At 39.1% G+C, this 27,603-nt stretch overlaps 1 protein-coding gene across 2 annotated transcripts in view; it reads left to right on the plus strand.

The window, feature by feature from the left end:
* Positions 1 to 27,603, plus strand: part of LOC140486287 (prostaglandin F2 receptor negative regulator-like) — a 68,848-nt gene that overhangs the window by 31,939 nt on the left and 9,306 nt on the right. For both annotated transcript variants that reach the window (XM_072585216.1, XM_072585214.1), the window contains exons 2-7: positions 10,094 to 10,459; positions 12,202 to 12,624; positions 13,118 to 13,504; positions 16,062 to 16,484; positions 16,999 to 17,412; positions 23,286 to 23,393. In XM_072585216.1, coding sequence (XP_072441317.1) covers positions 10,094 to 10,459; positions 12,202 to 12,624; positions 13,118 to 13,504; positions 16,062 to 16,484; positions 16,999 to 17,412; positions 23,286 to 23,393 — 2,121 coding nt within the window. The remainder of the gene's footprint in view (positions 1 to 10,093; positions 10,460 to 12,201; positions 12,625 to 13,117; positions 13,505 to 16,061; positions 16,485 to 16,998; positions 17,413 to 23,285; positions 23,394 to 27,603) is intronic.

A 27,603-nucleotide genomic window follows, 5' to 3' on the forward strand; every position in this document is an offset into this window, starting at 1 on the left:
GGAAATTTAACACTGCACATCATTTCCACACTCTGTCCCCTGTCAAATGGAAAGCTTGAGGTGGCAGTGAAAATTGAAGGATAAATGAATCCCACAAAGATAAACAATCCCCAGGTGGAGAAACACAATCTGAAGGCATGGAGAGTAGGGCAGGACAGTTGTCACCATGTATGTGTTTTTCTACTCTAGCTTCCAAAAGTTGAAGTGAGAGAAAATTAAGTTGAAACATCAAAATTTTCACTTCATTTTTGACAAGACTGTGTTTAAACAACTTATGATTTGGAGATGCCGGTGTTGGACTGGGGTGTACAAAGTTAAAGATCACACAACACCAGGTTATAGTCCAACAGGTTTAACTGGAAGCACACTAGCTTTCGGAGCGATGCTCCTTCATGTACCACCTGATGAAGGAGCGACGCTCCGAAAGCTAGTGTGCTTCCAGTTAAACCTGTTGGACTATAACCTGGTGTTGTGATTTTTAACTTTAATACTCAACTTAATTACTTAAAGTTAGCGAGCCAGTCAGGGTGCAAACATTCAATGCTCTCCTCAAAAGCCAGTCCATGTAGCAACTTGGGATTTGTATGGAGCAGTTGTCAACCTGATTGAACATGGTGAGTGTGAATGATGAGCTATGCTGTTGCAACTGCAGGTACATCCACCCAACTGCAGAGGGCAGATCAGGAAGAGGAAAACACACCACTGACACTGAACACTGCTCATTGATTGGACCCAGAGGCTCATTGAGAAACAACTGATAGCACAATAATAATACATGACTGGAATGTTACAGACTGGCAAAATAACATCATCCAGATGAACCACCACCAACAACAATATGCAAACATACTTTTTTAAGAGACTAACGCAATTTTATAATTCCAGTGTCGTGCATATGCAGACACTGTTGGCAATAATGACCTGCTAGGGCCTAAGAACAGAGTAACTGTTGGGTTACTAAAAATATACATGATCCATGTCATTATTCTTGTATCAAAAGGAAGGTGTTTGGATTGAAATGCAAATGTAGACAAATGTCAGTCCTAGTCTGCCATAATCATGTAAAGCCTACATGAAGGTATATACCCTGTAGCCAGTCAATCTCAAACTTCACCTCCGGTAAAGTCCTCATGTTGAACACTCCCTCCCTCTCTCTGCTGTGTTATGGACTCTGGCAGTCAGGAATTTCTAGGAAGGAGGGCAAGAGTCACTTTAATGTCTAAGAAAACCATTTCAACAGACACGAAAAGATTCTCATTACTGCACTATGTATAGTTGTGGAAATGTTTAGGAGCTGTAAATTTTAGATTAAAAATAAAGTTTCTGTACATAAATGCATTTTGACATCTATCTTCCTTTTTAGAAAGGAGGATGTGATTATATCCTCTATATCTGGATGATTCAGTGTATTAATTGTTTGTGAATCTTCAATTCCAGCTGTTTGCTTGTACAAAATTACTGCTTCAGGAAATTTTTATATGAAGATATAAATAATAGCTATTACCTATTCAGGCAGATGTTGAAGTTTTCATGTAGTGACATGTAAATGTGTGAGATGTAGCAACGTATGGATAGCACAGCACAACTTCAGTCTGTGATGTCACTGGATTCATTTTATAGAGAATAAATGTTTCAATTGCTGGGAATATACTTTAAATATCCTGTACTGTTGATGCATGCGTTGGTTTCTTTATGAATTTTTAATGCATCGTTTTAATGTGGCAAAATTGATACTTGTAAAAATATGACCCACTCCCTGGGATAAAGGGAATGCCTTTTATGGATGTTTTCAGTTTCAGAGCAGTAGTCTTGTTGTCACTTAATGACTAAATGTAGCTGATTTTTTTTTCTCTTTGCTAACCATGAGTTTTATAATTAATGAGTCACAATGGCATTTTGACTAACAGTTACATGCTGTACACCATATGATCTGGCAATAGTGTTTATGTAAATTTTATTGCTTTAAATTTGCATTTATTCATTGCCTACAGACTCCAGACTTCATGTTTTTCTTTACAAAGTAGTACTGATGGCACAGAAGGAGTAATGAGAGCATTCTATTTTTATTGCTGACCGCTCTGAAATCTAGCTTAACTCCTTTTTGAGCTACTGATTCTTTGCAGTTGCTGAAGGCTTCAGCTAATGTCATTGACTACAGCAAAAGATTTAAGATAAAATCAATGTATGCTGTGGGCAAACACTGTCTTCAATATGGGACTTTGGAATATTTGGGATTTATGGGACGTGGAAATTATGTATGTGATGGTACTTAGAATGTGACTCAAGTCCATATTAAATTTAGCTTTAAGTATTCCACCAGTCCATATTTATACCAGATGTTTCTTTTTATGGTAATTACATTCCATTTAAGTAATGGAAATTGTGCTTGTTCAAGGACCATGGGTTGAATTTTGACCCTATATATTCGATATAAACAGAGTACACTTCGCTGATCCAACATTTAACCTGCAGGATTGTGTACCATCTGTCTACAGAAGACCTAAGATGATCAGGGCCCTATTATTCACTTGATCCTGAAGGCAAAACTGCTGTGGGTTTTTCTCCTAAAACAGAACCAATTTTGTGGTTGGTCTGAAGGCAGAAGAAAATCATTACATTGGCCCAAAACTTTCCATTTGAGACCAAGACTAACTCTGAGACGTGCCAGGAATGTCACGGCTGGAAATCTGTTGATGTAGTTTCCCACTCCCTGTTCCAAATTACAATGTTCCCAAATGCAGTGATATGGAAAAATTGAATAATTGCTTTGCCATGTGGCGCATTTGGTTCACTGACTCAATTTCCAGGCTCAGAGTCTGGCACAGCATTTGATTAAATGCCGCTATATCCTTTTGTGTTGCGGTTAAAACTTCACCGATCAATCTACAGAGCCAAAGTAATAACAAACCACCAATTCAGTCATCTTTTCAAATGTATTTTTGGGTATTCCTTATTTACATCACATCTTCTGTCATTTGATGACCCAAAGGGAATCACAGTGGTGTGCCAGAGGGTCTGAATGATTTGATTTCGGCTGGTATTCTTGAAATAAGGAAATATTCTCTTTTAAAGACCTTTTTTTGGAAAACTGAATCCCCTTCTGAATGTGTTGGACTCTCTATGCAAAGTTCCAACCTGCTCAGTCCAAAAATCACAATTGTAGACGTTTCTCATCTGTGTCATTTCATTGATAGGGACTCCCCCACACCCCCCCTCTCCCCATGACATGATTTGATTATTTTTACATTCTTACTCCTCATAGGACATAATGTGAGGTTTGTGTTTTGCAGGCTGAACTATCTGCTGTTAAGATGTCTATAATCTTAAGTATTAAGGCCAATTGGGGAAAATGCACTAAGGACGCCAACATCTGTGCACTGTTACTTTTGCTCATGAAAGATGTGAGGGCTGTTACCTTTTGAATTAGACAAACAAAATCAAATTGCTTCATGTCAAAAGTTCTGCAAGATCAATGTTGTCATGAAAATATCTGGCTTTTTTTTTTAAATGAAGACTACCCTGGCCATGGAGAAAGCCAAGATAATGCAACTGGATCAACATGAGCTGTTATTTATCAACACTTAGTAGCTTTCAGAAAACTGTACCTTTTTAACTCTGAACTGTTTCAGCTTTTCCTTCATTTATTTCCAAATAAGACGTTTTGCAGATCTCCCAGTTTCTGTACAGTTGTATGGATAAATAATTCTGCAAAAGTGGTTTGAGCACTACTGGATGGTATATCAACATGATTGCCAGCTTCATATCAGCATGTGCTTCCTAAAGAATACAGATTATTTAATTTCAGACAGCGGCGTGATCCCATCTGCATTAGCATTATTGTATGGTGGGGTATTCGGTAGAAGAACAATGCAGTCAATTCTATCACTTTTTTTTCTTCACCAAATCCAACCTTGTGATCCATTAATTTAATTTATTCATGTATCTTGTATCAGTGCTGTAAAATTACTGAATTCACTGCACAGAAATAGGCTATTCATCCTACTGCATTTCTCCCAAAAGGGTCAATTAATTTGATTTAAACCAATTTTTCTGCTTGTTTCCATTTTTATTTGTGATTTTACATCTTTGTTTTCAAGTAGCTTTCCCTTTGTTTCTTGAGGGCTATTCAAAAAAATTTGAACTAGAGAACTGTGCTTTTGTAAATGGGTTGCTTTGGTTACACCATTCGGGCTCTACAAGTTTTTGACATTGGAATTCAGGTTCCTAAAAGTCAGTGAGGAGGAGGAGGAAGGTGGGGACTGTACACTTTTTTTTTGTTTTGGATTATATCTGACTGCAGGCTAAGTTAGTACTGTGCTTCATGTAGAATAGTTAGTGAGCCATATCCACACTGTTAATGTTTTTAGTTTCGACCATAAGCCTGGTCTATGTATAATTATATTCTCCCTAAAATATGCACATATTTCAATTTGCGTAATTTTGATCTGTATGCTTTTAACATCTGTAAGCAATAGCTGTGGCTGTCTCATGGAGATGTACACAGGTCCTTGCAAATTACATGCACACCAATGCCCTTCAGAGGGGTTGCAAATGGTGCTGAATATTGTGCAATTAGCCAACATCCCCACTTCTGACCTTTTTTTTAATCATTTGAAGATAGTTGGGCCTCGGATGCTATCCTGAGGATCTCCTGCAGAGATGACGGAGCTCCAGCAATCATAACCATGTGCTAGGTATGACTCCAACGAGTGGAGCATTTGATCCCATTGATTCCAGCTTTGCTATTGTTGCTTGATGCCAAACTCTGACAAATGTGGCAAAGACATCAGGGGCTAGAATCTTCCTCTCCCCTCATGTGCCTAGCTTTGTTCCTAAAACTAAGATGAGTATCTCCTGTAGGACTCTTTGGCTTAGAAAACTATCCTGGACACATTTCAAGATTTCTGTCTCTTCTAAGTCAGTCATAGAGCTGTACAGCATGGAAACAGACCCTTCTGTCCAATTTGTCCATGCCAACCAGATATCCTAAATTAATCTAGTCCTATTTGCCAGCACTCTGTCTCCAAGTTAATATCTGAGGTACAGTTTGGGGATGGAGAGGAATTGAAATCCCCTTAATTATTACTCCTCCTATTAGCTTTACATTTCTCTGATTATTGCCTACAGGTGTCTTTCTGTCTTTCCAGAGTGTGTGTGTGTGTTGGCCCTTTTTAATTTTTGTTGAAAAGATTTAAAGTTCTACTTATTTGGCATCATTTTGAGGATTCATCTCTCCTCTCCTTTTACTGGAGTAATTGATTATTCTTTGATTAATCATTGTGACCCCCAACTCCCCTCTTCCACCCTGCCAATGCCCACCTGACTGAGCTGCCAGTCCTATCTCTCCCTCAACCATGTCTCTGAGATATCAATGAAATCCTATCGTCATAGGCTAATCAATTCTGTCAACTCCTCTGCCTTACTTGCAAGACTGTTGGCATTAAAATAAATGCCATCGGCCTTGCTATTCTCCCTTCTGCTTCAACTTGACTATATTTAGATTGCTTTCGAGACTGACTTGGTCATTCACCCATTCTTGTCTGTGCATGATAACCCATTGCACCTCCACTCTGTATCCACCACCCACTCATCTGCTAAATTAACTTAGACTCCACCAGCCACACTAACTAACTTTCCCACAAGGATCTTGGTCCCATTCTGGTTTGTGTACAAACTGTCAGACCTGTACAGGTCCCACTTTCCCCAGGAATGAATCCAGTGTCCCGGAATCTAAAACCCTGCCTTTTGCTGCAACTCTTCAACTATGCATTCATCTGTAATAACCACCTGTTCCTCTCTGACGAGCAGGTGGCACTGGGAGTAATCCAGAGATTACTTTTGAGGTCCTGTTTTTTAATCTGCTACCAGCCTCTTTCAATTCTTGTTGTGACAACCCATCCCTTCTATTGTTGGTCCCAATATGAACCACGATCTGACTTTTCACCCACCCTATTCAGAATGCCCTGCAGCTGCTTAGTGACGTATCTGACACTGTCTCTAGGAAAGCAACATACCATCCTGAAGTCATGCCTGCAGCTGCAGAAATGCTTCACTATCAAATCTCCTCCATCAGTTTTCCCCCTCTGTTTTCTACTCCCAAACTCTCCAGAGGAGCCATCACATTCATGTTCTGAAGCACCAAAATCTCTTCTGGAGCTTTCCTGACGATCTACCTGCCAGGCTTATTCTTGCCGGTCACCCATTCCTTCTGACTGCATTTCCTTTAAGGTGGAGGGTTCATCGCACCAATATCTAGATGCAAAATGCACCATGAAGGTACAAACATTGCTATAAACATTATCCTTCATTCCCCATAAACATATCATAATTGGGGTATTTCCAAAGTTTGAAAGAAGAACTGAAATCAATGGGTGAATTAGTCAGGTATCTTTTTGACGTTAAATTACTCAAGCTTTGCAAAATGATTGCAGATTCTAGCTCCCTCACTTTTATCTATTTATTTGTTACTAAACTCCTCTTTGAAGTGACTCCTGCTTAATTCATAGACACTAATTTCAGTTCCTCATGAGAAGGGCAGTGTTCATGCTTAGTCAGATTCTCCTGGTTTAATGCCATCTGCTTCAATAAACCAGTTTTTATGTAGGGGCACAAACAAAGCTTAATTGTGGAATAGGCCATTGCCATTTCATGAAGGGTGCAGCTGATCATATCTGAAAGTTAGTTATTTTGAGACCTCCGATGTGGTGATTTATTTTGGTGGGTTTTTTTTTGTTCATTTAGTAGATGATATTGAGAAGGGACTGCCAGGATTTGACCCAGCAATACTGAAGGAGCTGTGATATATACTCCAAGTCAAGACAGTGAGTGACTTAGTGGGAACTTGTAGCTGATGGTGTTCCCATGTATTTGCTGCGTTTGTCCTTCTAAATGGAAGTGGTTGTGGGTTTGGAAGGTACTGTCTCAGGAGACTCTGTAAATTTCTGAGGTGCCGTTTGTAGATGGTGTACACTGCCCTTGAGTGGTGTGGAGAAAGGAGATCTTTGGGGGCATGGTGCCAATCGAGCAGGATGCTTTGTCTTGGATGCTTTCAGTTGTCTTGTGTTGTTGGAGCTGCACACATCTGTACAGTGGAGTACTCCTCCACAACCCTAACTTTGCCTTGAGGTGATTTTCCTCAAAGCTCAGAAATGGAAGATTATTTAATTGCTGTATTAGCTGGATCATATATAATGGGAATAATTTATAAATTTGCCTTGTCTGATCTCTCTCTCTTGCAGGCTGAGTTTCCACATAGTTTATGACTCCTGATTTGGTTTGTATTTGCTGGGACATTTATGTCCTGACTTATTTGCCCATTTAACTTTCCCATGTGTAGTGTGACTGCTACTTTTCCCCCCTGTAAGTATACCTTAAATCCAACTGAGAGAAATCCTCAGAAGAAATTGACATGCCCACTGCACACAAGCTGTATATGTTAGCTTCAAAAGATATGTTGCAGTTAATATCAGTATAATTTTTAAGAAAAATGCTGCTTTTATTATCAATTGACTTTTACAGTATAAAGATCTAAGGTTCCTTGAATATGACATTGATAAAATACTGCTACTTGTAATCAAACAACTTAATGTGAACCCAGACATGGATGTGCTTATGAATGTCATATTTGTACGTTTCAGTGAGTTCAATAAACATCAGTTAGATCTTTTGATCTTTCTTTCTTTCTACGCAGTTCCTAGTTTATTACCGTAGGCATTTGGATAGCAGATAGAGAGCCTGCTTGGAAGCACATCCTAAAATATCTCTGTACTATCAGGACTGGCCCTAAAACCCCTGTTTGTGCCTGGAAAAGCTTATTCCCTAAGGCCATTATTGATGATCAAAACTTTAGAAGCACTGTAAACTGAGGCCAGTGCAGAATTTCACAAAATGGTCAAGTTGCAGTGAACAGATGAAGTTCAATGTGGAAATATTTTGGCACAAAGAACATGGAGAGATTGTACAGCATAAAGTAAGTATTTTTAAGTGAGAAGCAGGAATACAGAGACCCGTGTGTGTATTTAAATAACCCATTATAGGTGGCAGAAATTGTGGAGAGTTGTTAAAACATCTAATATTTTAGACTTCATTAATAGAGGCATAAACTATAAAAGCAGCAAATTTATGCTGAACTTAAGACACTGGTTTGACCTTAGCTGGAGTATGAAGTACATTTCTGGCTGCCACACAGGAAGGATGGGATTGCTTTGGATTGAGAATGGTCCCACTGATAAGAACCTTTGTTATGAAGGGAAAGTTGAAGGAGTTGAGTGTTTTCCTTTTTAGCGGAGAAGGCTTAGGGGAGATTTTAGTTGACATTTGTAAAATTGAGAGATCTGGGCAGAGTCGATATGGTGAAACTGTTCCTGCTTGTAAAAGGATCGGGTTTCATCAGGCATTTGCTTCTACAACAACACACAATCTGTAAGTTAAGAACCAATTTGCCCATTATAGTAATTAATGAGTCCTGAGGAAGGGTCCTGCCCAAAACATTGACTCTCCTCCTCTTCTGATGCTGCTTGACCTGCTGTGCCTTTTCCAGCTCCACGTTTTCTCAACTCTTGACTTTTTAGCATTTGCAGATCTCACTATATCACAGTGAATTGATTGTGTTTGGAATGCCCTGTGTGGAAATGTGATGGAGGTACATTCAACTGAGGCATTCAAAACAGCATTGCCATTCGTTAAAATCCTCCAATGTGCAGAGTGATAAAGAAAACCCAACACGCCAAGTCAAATGCTCAAAACAGCTGATGCAGACATGATGGGTTAATTAGCTGCTTTCTGCACAGCAACTATTCTGTGGCTTTGTGATTTAAAATTTTTTTACCTGTTCTGGGAAAACAAATTGTTCCATAATTTGCTAAGTGATAATGGATGCTAACAGAGTTTGTTAATTATGTGAAAGTAATACCCAACTTCAAGTAAAGAGAATGAGCTGGTGTATATGTGGAAATTCAAAACTTGTCCAAAATGTTGGTCTCTGCTCTCCGATTTGTTTTGCTGTCTGCCTGCTTTGCAGTTCAAATATTTCAAATAGTTTGAAGTTGCTTCATTAGTGTTGGATGTGCACTAAATTCACCTGAGAAGATTAAGTCTAAGGGTTGAAAATATTCTTTTAATGATGTTTGAGCCTTAAACACTGCCAGTCAACTTTGGCACAGAAATGAACTAATTATAGGTCTCATTCTTTTAAATTTAACTTTTTTGAATACTTTTGAAAATATCACATTTTAAGTTCTTTTGTTTTTAAGTTTGGATTGAGAGAAAATAAAACCATTTTGTCCCTTTTCTGCTGTGGTTTATTTGACTTTGAATTCACCCACTCTAATTTCATTTCCTTCTCCGTTTTTGTACTGCTAATTTCACAATTGTTCAGTCTGATTAAGGAGATGCAAATAAACACTGTCTCCAGGTGCCCAGTTTCCTTGATGCAATATTGAGCTTGTTTCTTAAATCAATTTTCACAAAGGATTGTGGCAATTAAAAGGGAAAGGCTGACAAATAGCAGACATTGAAATGCACTCTCAAATTGTGGCGCTTTGTATCGTTGATTCTATAGTGTCATTATTCATGTGTAAGCCCTAATCTAGACGTGTATGTCATGTAAATGAATATTGAGGTCAAACATTAGTACAGATGTCTTTCTTAATACAGTTGCTCATGTCTGGATTCCTGAATAACAACATTTAATAGCTGATGCATTAGTCAATGACATCATTTATGGCCTGAGGTTTGCATGGAGAAATAGATGGCTCAAAATTTAAAACATTGGTCACAATGGAAAGAGATGTGATTTCATCAATCATATTTTTAAGGAAATCAGTAGAGCTAGCAAGTGCTACTCTTTTTTTTTCTTTTTAAAATACACTTCTCATTTGACTTTTAAGAGCTAATTATCTCCTTTTTCACCATGTATGACCAATTTAACTAAAGCAATCATAGTTCAATCAGTTGAAACCATAGATTAGTAAGATATTTACAAACAAGCATAAACATGCTTATTGACTTTGTTTGTAATGATGTGGGGATTTCTCCTCTGGCTTGATGTTCTATATTGAGACGTTTTCATGTTTGGGTACTCTTCTTCTTGCAGGACTGATTTCAGGACGGGTTGTGAAAGTCCCATCGGGCCCTCTGTACCGTATTGTTGGAACTCCAGTGAGCATTCCCTGTAACGTCAGTGACTATCAAGGGCCGGCTGAACAGAACTTTGACTGGTCTGTGACCCGTGCAAACAAGCACGTTGGGATTGTCAGCACGTTGGAACCTGAATTTTCAGATCCTGAATACAAGGAGAAAATCCAGAAGAAAGAAATTTGGGTGGAGAGAGTTAATGACTACTCTGTTGAGCTGCACTTCAAAAGCGCTAAATTTGAGGATGATGGGAGATATCAGTGCCAGACACCTAGCACAGATGAAAATAGTTCTGGAAATTATGATGACAGTGTGTTCTTGCAGGGTAGGTTTTACAAAGGATATATTAACTGCTATTTTAATCAATTTCCAGTGGATGCATGGGTTACAAGTTGGTTGCATTTGTATTTACACTCACTATATTAACTTGAGGCAAAATATTAATTTTTTTCACACTTTTCTTTCTGTATCCCTTAAATTTTCTGCTGGATAATGGGTTATAATTCTGGCAGCTGACTGCTAATTCCACCAAGTACCAAGTCTCGACCAAAAGCAAGAGTAGGATGTTCGGCTATGGAAGTATTGTTCATTATTATTCCAGTTTATTCAGAACATAGCTTTTTATTTGTACATGTGCAAATGCATATTGCCTTTTTGGCTGTTCCTGGTTACTGATCAGAAAAAGGAAATCCTTGGCCTCTATTCTTCCCCCTCCACCTTATCCCCTCAAGAAGGGTTCCATTGCTAATTCTTATACTTGAGTTGACCCCCTCTTAAAAGTATCTGTAAATGTTGTGATTTTACATTTTGTCTCCACACCTGCACAAATTTATGGGTTGCCTTGGCACACTGGTCTATGTTCAATCGATTGCAGAGTAGCAAATATGTTGAGATTTAATTCTGGACAGTGCTATTTCAATTAAAAGGACATTAATAATAATTAGTGGAAGCTGCAAAGAATCCAATACCAAGAGAGTTCAAATGCAGATTTTGTGATTTGAGTAGTGATAGGGACTTGACCAATGTTGTCCAGGGAAATTAACTGTTTCTTTTCAATAGGCTGTAGTCTGGACAGGGGAGAGTAGTTGATGTTTTATGTTGTCCCGTTTTAAAGAATGATTTTGATAGAAAGGAGAGCTTCCTTCAGAAAGTATTGGTTGAGTTGGGGGTTTCATGTTATAACTAGATGAATCATTAAGTATTTGTGTCTTGTAATGTTGTTTCACAGTTACTGACACTGCTTTGTTGTTACTTGTCAGTTTGAAAATGCTAAACAATCCATCTGATATCCTTGTAAAGATCTTGGGAAGCTGCCAGTTCCCATAATGAGTTTCACTGTGTAGAATGGTTCTTTTGTAAATGAGTTCAGAAACATAAAGTCAATGAAGTTTGAAAGAGTTCATAGAGTCTTGGTGTTCCAGTCTCTACATTGCAGGGTACAAATTACAAAAAATAGAGGTAGTGTTCAACTTGCATGGATCGGCTTCAAGTCAGATATTCTGGTCTGTTTTTTTTTGGGCATCTTCTTTCAAGAAAGCAGGCTTAACCAGAGAAAATAGAGGGTTTCACTAGGATGACAGTGGCATTTTTCAGAGATATTATAGGTGGGAAATGGTTGGGAGAAATCAGAAAGACCAGTTTCAACTGCCATCCAGTTGGTTACGAGAAAGTGTAAATTTAGAGAGCACTGTCAAAAAGCAAACTTATAAAAATTTCTTAAGTTGATGAAACTGGAATGTTTTGTCTAAACTCAATGAAATCTAGCATATAACAGAATCATTGCAAAGAGTATTGCTTCAAAGTGTTCTATCTATCACTTCATTAAAGTTCAAATGATAAAGAAATTCCATTTTCCTTTACTGCAACATTCATATTATGCTGAGCCAACAAATTTCCCAACTATTGGGGTCGGGAGGGGGGGAAAAGAGAACTGAAACTAGTATTGAAATAAGGCATTGTTATTGTAAGAGTTCAGGTAAAGCTCTTGGCTCTACTTTGACTATTCTTTTCAAGTATCTTCTTCGTCTGGTTTTGTTAGTAAATCCTGATGCATTATTCTTCAAACAGTGATCCCAGATGGACTGAGTGTATCACCTAGAAAGTCCCGAAGCACAGTGCCTGTAACTTACTTAGAAGGGAAACCACTGGAACTTCAGTGTGTCGCAAGGACAACTTCATCTGTTTCCACTCACCTCTCTGTCACGTGGCAGTTAAAAGCAAACAGCAATAAGAGTGAGAATCTTCTGTCATTCACTAAAGACCGTTGGATTCAGCCTGGTGATTTGTACAAGGAAAGGTATCAGAATGGAGATATTAGAATGGGATTTGAAACAAATGGTCTCTTCAAGTTAATCATAACCAGTTTGCGACCTGAGGATGAGGGTGTTTACTCTTGCGTGGCAGCAGAATGGGTCAAAGAAGATGGCTTCAACTGGAAACTGATTCAAGAAAAAACTGCAGACATTGCAGTGATTGAAGTGCAGCAGTTGGGTATGTTATTCTCAAAGTAATCCCAAAATTTGGAATGGATTAAATCATCGTGCAAACATTATTGAATGATCGATCCCTCCTCCTTCCCTTGGGTTAAGGGTGGTTTGGATGGAGTCACTAGTGTTAGTGTGATTTTAAATAGTGTTCACATTGAATGTTTCATAAACATTGCCATTTAATTGATTCTTGTCTTTGGCAGCGTCAAAAGTTAATTTTTACATTTGAGTTTAAAATTAAGCTAATGGGTTCCCTCCATGTTGACATGGTTTAAACTCTTATTCATCATCCCTAATGGGGGAGGCAGTGATGTCTTGGTAAACCTCATCTCCTTGGAATCAGGATTACTAGCCCAATGTTCTGGGGCCACACATTCAAATCCAATCATGGCAGGCTGGTTGAAATTTGAATTCATTAATCTGGAATAACAAGTAGCTACCATGTGACCACTGATGTTTTATGATTTAAATAGTATGATGTTGCTTGTTTATTACAGCCCAGACATTAAATGTCTCTGCGATCGGCCAGAAACTCACCTTGAATAAAGGTGATGAAATTGATCTCATCTGCAACGTAACAGGAGTTGAAGACACACTGACAGTTGAAGTTTCCTGGTATTTCAGCGCATCTGCAGCAATGCATCCTCCAAGTGATAAGATCCTAGTGAGCTTGAACCGGGCAGCAGTGGTGAGCGGTACTGATTTTGTCACATTGACCAAGATTAGTAGCAGTGAGTACCGACTGAGAGTGCAACAAATTGATGAAACAGACAGTGGATATTACTACTGTACAGCCTCTGTGTGGGTGCCATATTCCAGTGAGAGCTGGCACAAAGCAGCAGAAGGAACATCCCATCCAATTGGTGTCAATGTTGATATTTTAGGTAATTTAATTCTTCAGTATTTTACAAGTGCTAGAGTACTTAATTAAAGCCCGTACATATGAAATTAGAACATCCATAGAGAATGTCTTGTATTCTATTTCATCTGTTTGCCTTGGCACATATATTGCATGAATGTGAATAATATTCCAGGACCTTAGAAGGAAGCCAGTAGCCCTATGCTCCTGTTTGAGATGGTGGATTAAATGTTTTCTTCTGTCGTCTCCACCTTCAGCCATTCACAAACACCCTTGACTCAGCTCATTTGGCTGCTTGCTGGGAGAGATTGAGGATCCCAGTAAAAGCCCACTTCTGCACTTGTCCAGCTTCTACCTGGCAGTGTTGCTGTGTTCAGGTAAAGCATTTTGTCCTCCATTTATTTAAATAAACCCTTGCAATCCATTTCCAAGTTGAGGCTTTTGAGACCTAAACTGGCTTCAAGATAAAAATTTCCCTTCCAGGCTCGCTCATAAAATCTGTAAGTAGGAGTAGGAGTACATTTTGCATTCTCTCAAATTTGCTTCACATTTAATATGATCGAGGCTGACCTTTGGCCTCCACTTTAATATCTACTCATTCCTAGGTTCCCGGAGAGTCCAAACATCTGTCCATCTTCATCTGAAATGTATTCAAATATGGAACATATACATTCTTAAGGCACGAAATTCCATAGATTTGCAATCCTTTTGAATTAAGAAATTTATTCGCATCTCCAACCCAGATGTTCACTTCCATCTTGAGGCAGTACTCTTCCTCTATAGATTCCCCAACTACCAACTAGGAAATGACCTTTTTTGTATCTATCCCCTTCAGCAGCTTGACTGTTTCAAAGGGATCACCGTCATTCTTCAAAATTCTCAAATGTAGGACCAATTTAACCTAGTCATAGGACATTCCTGTTATCCCAGGAACCAACAGAGTGAATACGTGCTGGACTACCTCTAGTGTAGTCCTGTTGTGGATGTGGAGACCAAAACTGCATGCAGTAGTCTCCAAAGGTTTATACAACTATAAAACTTTACAAGCAAGGCTTTCTTGATACAAGGCAACTGTTGTAATAAAACAGAAGCCAGCAAGCTATTTGCTTATCTAATTACTTGCTGTATCTGAGTGCCAACTTTGTAATCTTTGCATAAATACACCCGAGTCCCTGTGAATATTATTTGCAAGTTCTGCTCTTTTAACGAGATCTTCTGATTTTCCATTCCATTCCATCCCCATCAAAGGGCGCACTTGTTGCTTACTCATTTGAATCTAGTTATTATCTCCTCTTCCTCTTTGTTTCTACCTTGCAGTCTAGCTTTGTATTGTCAGTAAACTTAGGTTTTTTTTTTTTGCTGTCTGTTCTGCTAAATCATCAATAAAGAGTGGAAGTATTTGAGGCCCTGGCACTGATCCTTGTGGCCTTACACTAGTCACAGTCTGCCGAGTGGAAAACTCTCCATTTTATTCCTAACCGTTGCCCACTTAACCAATGCGTTACCTTAACTCTTCCTGGCGTTGTATTGAATGCCTTTTGGAAGCTCCGATTTTACTACATATACTGGTCCTCCTATTAGCAACCTTGCTAGTTGCATCCTGATAAATGTTCTAATAAATTTGTGAAACATGATTTCTGTTTTAACAATGCACTTAGGAAAAAAAAATCACCTTGAATTCCAGTAGGTTCCCAACAGTTTGAGAGTCTAACTGATCTTTTGTTCCTGTTTTTTTTTGCTCTTTCTCCTTTACTTTTGAGGACAGTTGCACTTGTACCACACTTTTGCCTGATCACTGCCAGTGTCTGATCCTGCATTGAATCTCCAGGTTCAGGCAACATTTACATCTTGAAACTGCAGCTTCAGTGTGAATGTGTTGTAATGTTTTCTTGTGGCAGAGTTGTTTGCTCTTGGGTTAGTGTGGCCCATGTTGCACGTTTTTTTTTACCTCAGTTACTTTTGAAATAATTAAAATTTTTCCCACAGTTCTTTGCATCTTGATGGAATGTTTTGAAACTCTGGCATGCAAAGAGTTCCCTTTAACAATCTGCAAACAAGTCTGGAGATTCAGACCTGGATATAAAAATGCTGTTCTAAGTGGAATGTGTTCTAACACAGTTTTCACACTGAACCTGTTTACTGATGAAAATTAATCCAGTGATCCAGATAATGTTCTGGGGACCCAAATTGGAATCCCACCATAGCAAATGGTGGAAATTGAATTTAGTCGAAAAAGTACTGGAATTAAGAGTCCAATGATGGCCATGAATTCATTGTTCGGAAAAACCAGTTTGGTTCACTAATGTCCTTTTTTAGGGAAGGAAACCACCATCCTTAGGTCTAGCCTACATGTGACTCCAGACCCACCGTAATGTGGTTGACTTTTAATTGTCTTCTGGAAAATTTAAGGATCAGCAATAAATGCTGGCTTAGCCAGTGATGCCCACATCCCATGAACGTATTTTAAAAAATACAACTGCAATTTGTCAACATTTTCAAATAGTTACCTATACAATCAACTGTATCATTTGAACTTTTTTGAAGTGTATAACTCATAATCTGCATTTTAATTGCATCTGCAGATCCTACATACACTGTTCAGTTAAAATCCATCAAGGTACCTAGCTCCCCAGGGGAGTCAGCTGAGCTTGAGTGCCGGGTGTTGGACTTACAAAATGCAGATGACACAAAGCTGACTGTAGCCTGGTATGTCAGCCCAAAACAGTTGATTGGAACTTCTGAAGTGACAGTACCTGTAGCAACAATGGATCCAGATTGGACACTACAGTTGTATGGTGAATATGTAGAGCGTGCAGAAAAGGGAGAGATCATTTTTATGAAGTCTGAACTACATACTTTCAAGTTTCAGATGCAGCAGGCTTTACCCTCTGATAGAGGAAAGTATTTTTGCAATGTTACTGCCCAGATTAAACAACGAGGTAACACATGGTTAAAAAAACAAGAAGTCTCTTCACTTGCCATTGATATTGACTGGAAAACCGAAGGTAAAATATTTCAACAGTTCTTTTGTAAGGTCTCCTCTGCTCTTTTTTTTTAGAAAGTCTGATGTTTGGCTGTGTATATAAAAATGCTTTTCTTTGAAAATAGAGAAAGAAAATTAAAATTGATCAACACTTGTAAGAGCTAATGTAGACAAGATAAAGCTGTTAGCTGTTGCTTTCGGTTGTCTAAACAGGCTAATATTGGCTGGGTCTAGTGAATTTATTCTTTTCCATACTACCATCACCACCACCTACAGAATTTCTTGGCCTTTATTTATTTTCCATAATTATGTGGGACATTGGGAGAGTATGGTGTGGGTAACTATGGGTGGTAATTGTCAAAATTCTTTTTCCACTAAAGCAGAATGTTCTGCACACTCTAGAACAATTTGTGACCAAAGTTGGTGTGTGTTAGACATCAGATAAATTGTCTTTTAGATTATAACAACTGGTTTAGAAATATGAAGACCTTTTTATCTTTTTAATTGCACTTTATAGCATTTCCTTTCTTTCATAGATCCAAGCCTAAGTATTGCAGCAATAGAGGAGAAACCAGTATCCACACGAGGCAACACTTTTGAGATGATCTGTAGAGTTTCTGCAGAGCATGTTGAAGTTCCTCATTACTCTGTGGCTATAGCAATGAATGAACCAACTTTTATGGACACACAACACAGTAAAAAACTTATTTCATTGACTCGAGACTCGGTGGTCAAATTGGAGAGATGGGATGACAAGGACCGATCAGAAGATGTTGTTTTGGAAAAAGTTGGTGATGATGAGTTCCGTTTCCGTCTGTACAGGACTCAGTTTTCTGATGAGGGATCGTATTATTGTATTGTCCAAGCTTGGGCTCCAGATACAAATGGACAGTGGTCTGAAATAGTTACAAATTCATCCAACACTGTTGTTGTCACCTTTAAAACAGCGGGTAAGTTCTGAATTTAGTTTAATCAAATTATTGACAATCCTCAGCAGATAAGTTGCTGTGTCTTTCAGATGTGGTTTAATAGAAGACTGCTGAGTATAAAACAAAGTAGCAGTCTTTCTAACGCAGGGATGATTTGAATGTTTTACAACCTAGAAAACGTAGACCGGGAGTCCCTGATTTGTGAATGTCCACACTTAAAATTACGCCCCTGTAATTAAAAGTATTCATAAAAGATCCAACATATGAACATTTCCTGTCCTTGTGAACGATTCCTTTCAAGTTATCCTGCATTGTGTTCTGATTTTGCCTTCAAATTGAAATGCAAACAGACCCAAGAATGGAACCTGTTCACACCCCAGAGACTCTCTGTAATCTCTTTTGCAGTCCAAATGTTACATCTGTTTTCAGAAGCCGATGTTATCTTCTGTTTTGCCTGCATTCAATTGTGGGAATTCAAGTTCCATCAGATTTGAATTTTGTTTCCAAGTTAAAAATTTTAACAGCACTGAAACTTTGGAAACGTTTTGTGTTAAGTATTATAAATTAACCCCGAAGTCCTAATGAAGCTTCAATGTGACCAAAACTCGTTAAATGAATCTTTAGCACTTTAATAAAAAGGCAGTGGAGGGGATGGAGGTTAGATTGGAATAGTTGGTTTTGCAAATGTGTGAACTTGCTAAAAGTACGGTGCAATTTGTTTTTAAACTGTTGACCGTACATCAGTTTTATTTTTGAACACTCAATATTTAATCTGTAAATGACTAATCTAGTTCCTGTATTATCAGCATCTTTTAGTTGCCGTGTTCAAATCTTTAACCTGGATGTGTTTTTGAAACACTCTCTACATTCCTGAAATAATTAACAGAAAACTATAATTATTACTGCATGTGATTTGAGGTTTCTGGGTTTTCATGAGGTGGCAATGTAATTTTACCTGACACTGGTATTTTAGACGCTATATTATTTCCAGAATCTTTGCATTAGTGCACATAGTTTCAGTTGTGGCTGCCCAGTTTAGCTTTTTATAGGTGAATGTTCTGCCAGTGAAATTGTTGGTGGCATATTATTTAGTACAGAATAAGGGAAATGCTGTTTTTAATCAAGTTGCAACTCCCACCACTAAAAAGATGCAGGTTTTCCTTTTATTCTAGAGCTGCAATACGTGTGGTTACCACAGAGTTCAAATTAATTTTTTACTGATTTCAAATGTAATTGTTCATTCTTCACCTTGTGGAGTATCTAATTCAGCCCAGTTGAGGAAATAGAAGTATTCTGAAACAGGACTAAATAGTACAGAATGTGTTAGAACATTTGACTTGGCATACCGTAACTAACCATTTGTAACATCAAACTGTACAGACTGGAAGTTTTCAGATTGAATTAGCTATGTGCTTGGGCTTGGCTGTAAAGGTTTATACAATTCCCCCGGCTGTCCATTCCCATTCAAAAAAAAACACTGCATCAGAAAGTGTCCTTCATAAATTTGGTTGGAAATTTTTGGTCAATGAAGGAAAGACATTTTGAAGGATGAAGTTGGAGGTTAGCCTGTGGCAACAGAACTGCATGCCAGCAAGAGTTCAATGCCTTCAGTGGAGGACGGGTTGGGAGAAAATGTTTTTAAAAAGTGTTTCACTCTTTGACTTATGTTCAATGCTGCTGGCCACTGGCAGTAAATGCACCCTCTTAATTTGGTTCATGGGTCATATGTGACTATGTAAACAAGTCAGAAGGTAGAGCTGGTTTCCTATTTAACAACCCCTTGGCTGTAACAGATGCTTATTTTTAGAATGTGGTGGTCCTGCTTACATTTTAATTTTTAATTAGATTAAAATGCAGGGGCCAAATTACAAGCCTTTCTTGAAAGAGGGATTTTATTGCCTCCCAATGCTCAAACTTAGACAATGACTAATATTGTTTTGTTTTTGTGTATTTGTTTGAGAAGTTAGATTTTTCAACCTAAGGACATTTGTTTAATGGTTGACTTGCACCCTACAGCAATGGTGACATTTTTATGGATTCTGCATTCTCAGCAAATAACTGTTATCCTAAGTGCCTTTTTAAGTACTTATCGGATGCTCCTTCGAGATTGTGACAGACTTTTGTTGGTTCATTTCTTTTCCTTTTTCCTCTTCCTCTGCTTTGATGCTCAAGTGGCCATTAATGTAAGTCAGTTTGTATATTTGTGTCAGATCCATCATCTTTTCAGGCTGATTATTCTCCAGACAACCTTTTCATCTCTGAATTTATCATGCTAGTGTGAGCTTATAAGCAGAAGCTGAAACAGGGGGATCCTACACAAAGTATCTCGGTGCTGGTCTGAGACGTGGAAGAGCTTCTATGGGACTGCCTAGAATCAGTGGACTGGACCATATTCAAAACTTAGCGGATAACCTAGACGAGTGTTCCACCATTGTCACGGACTTCATTTGCAAATGCAGAAAACTGCCAAAGAAATAATTCTGTGTTCTCCAATTGAAAACATTGGTTAAATTGGGAAATCCATTGCTGACTGAAGACTGTGTAATTAAACAGGACTATGGCATTCAAATTAAATGACCCAGACTTTTACAGAAAACCCAGATATGACCTCTGCAAAGCCATCAGAGATGCCAAGAGGTAGTACCAGACCTAGTTAGAGGCCCAAACCAACCATACGTACACTGGCCTGTTGTAAGGCCTACACAACCTAACTGGATACAAAATGGAGCAGAGCACAATAGAGACAATCCCTCCCTGATGTGCTGAAAATGCTTTCAGTTTGAACAGAACGTCAGTGGCATGGTGTCACCTGGCTAGACAGCCCCAGGTGCACCTGTTCCCTCTGTCCCTGCTGCAGATATCCGATTTGGTTTCTGAGTAGACCCGAGAAAAGCTGCTGACCCAGACGGAGTCCCCAGCCATGCACTTAGAACTTCTGGCGGTGGTACTCACTAACCTCTTCAACCTCTCCTTGCTACAAACCGAAGACCACCATCCCAGTACCAGAGAGAACGTTTAAAGTGCCTTAATGATTTACTATCCAGTGCTTAGAGAGGCTTGTTCTAGCCCCCATCAACTCCTAGCCTCCCAGACTGCTTTGATCCCCTGCAATTTGTCTACTGACATAACCGGTCCATAGTGGGTGCAGTTTTGTCGCCCTGTGCTCATCCCTGGAACATCTAGACAACAGGAATATCTATGTCAGACTCTTCCTCGTGGATTACAGTTCTGTCTTCAACATCATTATCCCTTCCAGACTAATCTCAAAAACCTGGGTCTTGGCTCTGCCCTCTGCAACTGGATCCTCCGCTTCCTGACCCACAGACAACAGCACCCTCCTTCACGATAATCCTCAAAACTGGTGCGCCCCCCCCCAAAAGAAAATGTGAGCTCGGCCCCCTACCTTACTCCCGTACACCCATGACACTGTTGCCCAATTCCGTACACAGTAGTTGAATAATCTGAGTACCACCATGGTAGATGGATATCAAACAACGATGATTCAGAATACAGGGAGAGTTTGAAGGCTTGATGTTGTGGTGCAATGATAACATTGTCAATGTCAACAAAACGAAGGAACTGATCCTTTTTTTTTCAAGAAGAAAGGAGGGGTACACTCCTCCATCTACATCAATGGAGCAGAGGTGGAGTTGAGTGTCAAGTTCCTAGGAGTGACAATAACTGACCATCTGTTCTGGACCTCCCACGTAGATGCAATGGTCAAGAAGGCGCAACAACACCACCCCTTCCTCAGGTGGCTTCCAAAATTCAGCATGTCCATAAGGACCCTCATCCAACTTCTACAGATGCATCATTAAAAGGCATTCTATTTGGGTGCATAACAGCCTGGTATAGCCACTGCTCTTCCCAGGACCATAAGAAACCATAGAAGGCTGTGTACGTGGCCTAGACCATCATGGAAGCCAACCTCCCATCTATGGACTCCATCTACATTTCTCACTGCCACAGAAAGGCTGCCAACATCAAGAATATGTGCTACCCAGTAATGTGCTCTCCCAACCTCTTCCCTCAGGCAGGAGATATGGAAGCGTTGAACACTGTCCAACTGGTTCAAGAACAGCTGCTTCCCTGCTGTTAAAGACTGCTGAATGGATTTCTCCAACTTCAAATGTTGTTCTTGCTGATGGTGATCTTATTTTGCACATCTCCTGTGCAACCGTAACCTTGTATGTCTCACTTTGTCTAAGCACCCTATGATCTGTATAATCTTGTTTGTTTGCTATGATCTGCCTGTATTGCTTGCAAAACAAAGCTTTTCTCTCTACTTAAGTACAGTATATACTCGCGTATACTACAAGGCTAAATTTTATGGGGCCGACTATTACATGAATACGACTCGGGCTGAAATTCATGCCTGTCAAAATTCATACTGTATAACCTAGCAGAAGCCCAACTGATCTTGAAATAAATTATGATAATTATGAAAACCTGGAGTGGAACAAACAGCCAGTGGACAGGAAGACCAGGAATGGAGTGGAACAACCAGCAGATTGGAAAGCTAGAGTGGAATGTGACAGCTGGCACATTTAACTCAATGTTGATCTGCTATCGGTGAAGAACTAGGGTCGACTTTTACACTACTTGGAAAATTCCAAGTTATTTGGCCAAAAATAGGGGAGGAGTCTACATTTATATTGATCAACTATTACTGGAGTATATATGGCACATGTGTCTACAATAAATCAAATTGAAACAAGATTTTCTTGATGCTGGCTTGGTCATTGTTTTTTGTTTTGTTTTGTATTTGTTCATTTGTGGTATATGGTTATCACCAGCCAAGCCAGAATTTATTTTGTCTCTAGCTAGAAATGATTTCACTATCTTCCCAGGTATGTACAAAGTTTAAAAACCTCTCAATACCAGATTATAGACCAATGGGTTTAATTGGAAGCACTAGCTTTCGGAGCGCTGCTCCTTCATCAGGTGGTTGTGGAGGACACAGTTGTAAGCCACAGAATTTATAGCAAAAGTTTACAGTGTGATGTAACTGAAATTATACATTGAAAAATACCTTGATTGATGAGTCTCTCATCTGTTAAAGACCATGTTAGTTAACCCGAGAATGTAACTTTTTAAAAAAAAATTTTGAACTTAAATTACTTAAATGGAGTTCATCTTCTGTTCAAATTGGGTCTCAAGCCCTTGAGACAGTGGTGAGCTGCTGCCTTGAACCATGGCAGTCCATGTGCCATAAATTGACCCCAGTGTCCTTGAGGGAATTTCAGGATTTTAAACCAGAGACCGTGAAGGAATGGCAATTTTTTCCCAATTCGGGATGTTGAGTGGCTTGGAGGGGAGCTTGCGGGAAGTGGTGTTCCCATGTATCTGTGCTCTTGTCCTTCTAGATGGAAGTGTGTGGGTTTGGAAAATGCTGTCTAAGGCACTTTGCTGAATTTCTACAGTGCATCCTGTAGATAGTGAGAGCGTGTGCACTGAGTATTGATAGTGGAGGAAGTGAATACTTGTGGAGGTGTTAGTTAAGCAGGCTGTGTTGTCCTGGATGGTGTCAAGCTTCCTGAGTGCTTGTTAGCCCAGTCAAATTCCACTGTCTTTGGATGACTTTGTAATTTCAGTGTAGATAGGTTTTGTACATCTCATTGGTTTATTAAAACTTGTCTCAATCTCAGGCCAGGGGATCATGGTTACTTTAGGTAATTATCTTTTTTTTAAACAAAAGTCACATTTTGGTTCACGAAAGTCTCTGTTAAAAATCAGATGATGGAAGTTGAATGTTGACAATCCATTGTTGCGACCTATATGTTAGAAGGAAGACCACAAGTACTTTGAATGGAATTTCAGTTTAAAGCTGCACTCAGTAAATAATTTGAGGATAATAAAATAAACCATTGCTTGTCTCTTATCTTGCTTTGCAGCCCCTCAATTTAATGTGACTTTACAATCTGAGAAGCCTCATGTATTCCAAGGCGAGACTATGGAAATGACTTGCGCTGTTGATCTATCGGACATCCCTAACAACTCAGGTAACCTTAGCAGCAGGCCCATCACGGAGGTCTATACTAACTTTCTAAGAATGTACCCAGAAGGTTCATGGTTTCAAGCAGATGATGTTTGAAATCTTCAGGCAAGCATGCTTCCATTTCAGCCGCTGTGTTTCTCTGGAATTTGCCACTTGTGCCACCTCACTCCTCTCCTCTGCTCTTTATGTATGTCTATGATGCAACGAATATTGAAGGAAAAATGAGTCCCTGGTCAGACAAAGTGACCCATCATATCTATAACCAGGGCCCAAGCAGCCAAGACTTTATTTATTTTTTTATTTTTTTATTTATTTATATATTAGAAATTTAACATTTTTACAAGTTTACAAACATAAACAAAACTCTTAAGTACAAACATTGATATACAATTAAATCTTAAATATATAACCAAAATTTAACAAAAGAAAAATACTGAGAAAAATAAACAAAACTCCACTAACTACTAATCTAACCTGCAACTAACCAGAGTGTATATTTAAGTCTCTTACATTATTTAAATAAGAGAAAGAGAAGAAGGGAAAAAAAAACAGCGGATAACATAGAAATTGGGTAGTGAGATACATGCTCGGAATGTGTTAACATCAAATATAACAAAACCCGTATTCGTGCAGGATTCCTCTCACCCAGGGGCCCCAGACCAGCCAGGTTCGTAATCTCAATTAAATAAAAGCCCTTGTTAGGATAGCCAAAATATCTGTATTCATATAATTCAAGAAGGGCTGCCATATTTTATAAAATAATTCGGTCTTTCGGTGCACCATATTTGTAAGGAAGTCAAGGGGAATACATTCCATGATTAATCTGTACCAATTCAAAAGTCCAGGGGGGCCCTCAGCAACTCAGTTTACCAAAATATTTTTCCTTGCACAGAAAGAGAGAATAGAAAATAGTCTCTTCCCGTGCATTTCCAGGGAGGGTAAGTTCGAAAAGCCCAAAAGGAGAGATACGGGTCCACTTTAATTTCTGTTCCTAAAATTTCTGTCAGGGCACTTAGTACTTTAGTCCAGTATCTACGGATCTTATGACTGGTCCATAGACAATCTACAAGAGTGCCCACCTCTATTTTACATTTGGGACACATTGGAGATGCCCCTGCCTTTAAATTTTGCCAATCAATCCGGTGCTATATGGGCCCTATGAAGTATCTTCAGCTGGATAGCCTGAGTTCTGTTACAGATGGTGATTCTTCTGGCATTTTCCCAAATGTCATTCCACGTTTCTATAGAGATTTCTAGTCCCAATTCCTGATCCCATGTTTTAAGCAGATTGTCCATATCTCCCGATACTTCATCATGTAGTAAATGATAAATGGTACTGATGGAGGATACCCCCATTGGTCGTAGTACTCTACATTCTCTATCTGATTTATAAAGACTAGCTAATAACGTAGTCGACTTCTGTATATAGTCTCGAATTTGGAAGTATCGATAGAGGTCTTCATTAGGTAATCTGAATTTCTAACACAGCTGTTCAAAAGATATCAGGACCCCATCTTCAAATAGGTCCCCTAGACATGAGATACCCCTGGATCTCCAGAGTTTAAAAGTGGCATCTGTAAACCCCGGTTGGAATCCCCATGCTCCCACTATCGGCGCAGAGGGGGATGTTTTATGTGAGTTGCCCTCATTTTGCTGCATTATATTCCAAGCTTTAATTGTGTTTAGTATTATAGGATTTTTATAGTAATCCGTAATTTTCCTCTTGTCTGAAAATAAAAGGTTAATAAGTGGACATTTTACTTGAGAAGCCTCTATGTCCAGCCAGATTGATTGAGTCTTGTTTGATCCGCAATCAGCTATGTAACTTTAATAAGGAACTTAACTAATATTTCCTAAAATCTGGGAAGTCCAATCCTTCCCTTGCCTGTGGAAGCTGTAGCTTCTTCAGGTTAATGAGGGGCCGTCTATGATTCCAGATAAAGGACCCCAACCAGCCATATAATTTACGTAGTGCCAGCCTCGGCAGCATCACCGGAAGCATTCTCATAGGATATAGGAGACGGGGCAGGACATCCATTTTAATTAGTGCTATTCTACCCAGCCAGGAAATTGGGATGTCTCCCCATTGCTGGAGGTCCTGCCTTATCCTTTCCAGTAAATGCACAAAGTTAGCCTTGTATAACTGACCAAATACTGGGGTAATAAAAATGCCTAAATATAAGAAACCCTCCAGAGACCAACGAAAGGGAAAATGGGATCCATCCAATAGGTGGGGTATCATAGCAAGGCCACCCATTGGCATAGCCTCCGATTTTTGAGAAATTAATTTTATAGCCTGAGAATGCGCTAAATGTATTAATAACTTGGATTAAGTGAGGTACAGACATCAGAGGATTACTGAGGAATAGAAGAACATCATCTGCATACAGGGTAAGCCAAGACTCTTTTTAGTTCCTCTGTTAGTCATAGAGATGTAAAGCACAGAAACAGACCTTTTGGTCCAACTCATCCATGCTGACCAGATATCCTAACCTAATCTAGTCCCGTTTGCCAGCTCTAAACCCTTCCTAGTCATAGACCCATCCAGATGCCTTTTAAATGTTGCAATTGTACTAGTCTCCACCACTTCCTCTGCCAATGCATTTTATGCGTGCACCACCCTCTGCATGAAAAAGTTGCCCCTTAGGTCCCCTCCCCCTAAACCTATGCCCACTAGTTCTGGACTCCCCCACCCTGGGGAAAAGACCTTGCCTATTTACTCTATCCATGTCCCTCTTGATTTTATAAACCTCTATAAGGTCACCCTTCAGCCTCCGATGCTCCAGGGAAAACAGCCCCAGCTTATTCAACCTCTCCCTATAGCTCAAATCCTCTAACCCTGGCAATGTCATTCTAAATCTTTTCTGAATCATTTCAAGTTTCACAACATCCTTCTGATAGGAAGGAGACTATATAGTTGAAATTTCATAGAAAGTTGACTAGGCAATGTACGGCACAGTGGGCAGTTCAAAATGTTGTTTATTTTGGTGTAATAGAGGTGATTGGAGAGAATTGCAACTCCAAAGGAGGGAAAAATGGGAATCTGTTTATTAATAATGTAGCTTGCTTAATGTTTGCTTTGCAATTTGATCTCATTGGCAAATGATTGGAAGGTTATTGACCAATATGACATGGATGGTTTTAATGGTGGAGGATGCAGGTCAAACCTGTTGTTCTTGGGAATCCCAAAAAAACCCTCCCCTACCAGCCTGGTTAAATTTTATGTTTAGGTTAATACCTTTGATGCAGGGAAAATGTTATGTTGTTGCTAAGTAATCTAATGGATCCTTTCATTTTAAAGGACTGAACATTGAAAACCAGGCTTGGCCCCTTTTTTTTTCTATAATCTGCACAATCCTCTAAGGTATTTGTGGTCCTCAGCTCTGGCTGTTTGAACATTACTGATCTTAATTGGTCTATGATTCATGGCCATGCCTTCAGTTGAATGTAAGCTCCAAGTTCTAGAAGTCTCTCTCATCGCTCTGTCTCTACCTTGCTTTTCCCCCTTCACGACCCTCCTTAAGCTGAGTAATGGAGGCAAGTTTTTGATTTATCTGACTTAATTTGCTGACATGGCTGAGTCATTTTGTTTTATAATACTCCTGTGAAATGCTTTGGGATTTTTATTACATTAAACAAGTATTTTTCATGACTGTGTGCTAGTTTTAATGCATCCTACTCCAGTGCAGTAGGGTATGGAAATATTTATTCACATTCAGTCTTTTCCCTGTACAATTCACCCCATCCCCGCCTGGTAAAACTTTGAAACAAAGGTGAATTAAGCTACTGCTTTAGAGTGAGCTGCATGCAGATGTACCTGTTGTATTTCTAAAGCAGCTTTCCTCTCAAATTTTCTAGAATGAAACTACATTTAAAGATCTTGTGTTCAAATCATCTTCTACTTTTTCACTTTGGAATCGATTAGGGTGCTGCAATGAAATTTGGAATTTTTACAGAAAGCATTTTGGCTTTGATTTGATCATCATAGAGATGTACAGCATGGAAAAAGACCCTTCAGTCCAACCCGTCCATGCTGACCAAATATCCCAACCCAATCTAGTCCCACCTGCCAGCACCTGGCCCATATCCCATCTTGCACAGGAGTAATTAAACTCCCTATGAAATCTATTTGAGCCCTGTTAATTACTATAGTTGGTAAAGTTCATTTCATTTGATTTTTTTTTGTAGCTTTCAGAATACACACATTTAATAAC

The sequence above is a fragment of the Chiloscyllium punctatum genome, chromosome 15, assembly GCF_047496795.1.
Source record: "Chiloscyllium punctatum isolate Juve2018m chromosome 15, sChiPun1.3, whole genome shotgun sequence".
NCBI lineage: Eukaryota > Metazoa > Chordata > Chondrichthyes > Orectolobiformes > Hemiscylliidae > Chiloscyllium > Chiloscyllium punctatum.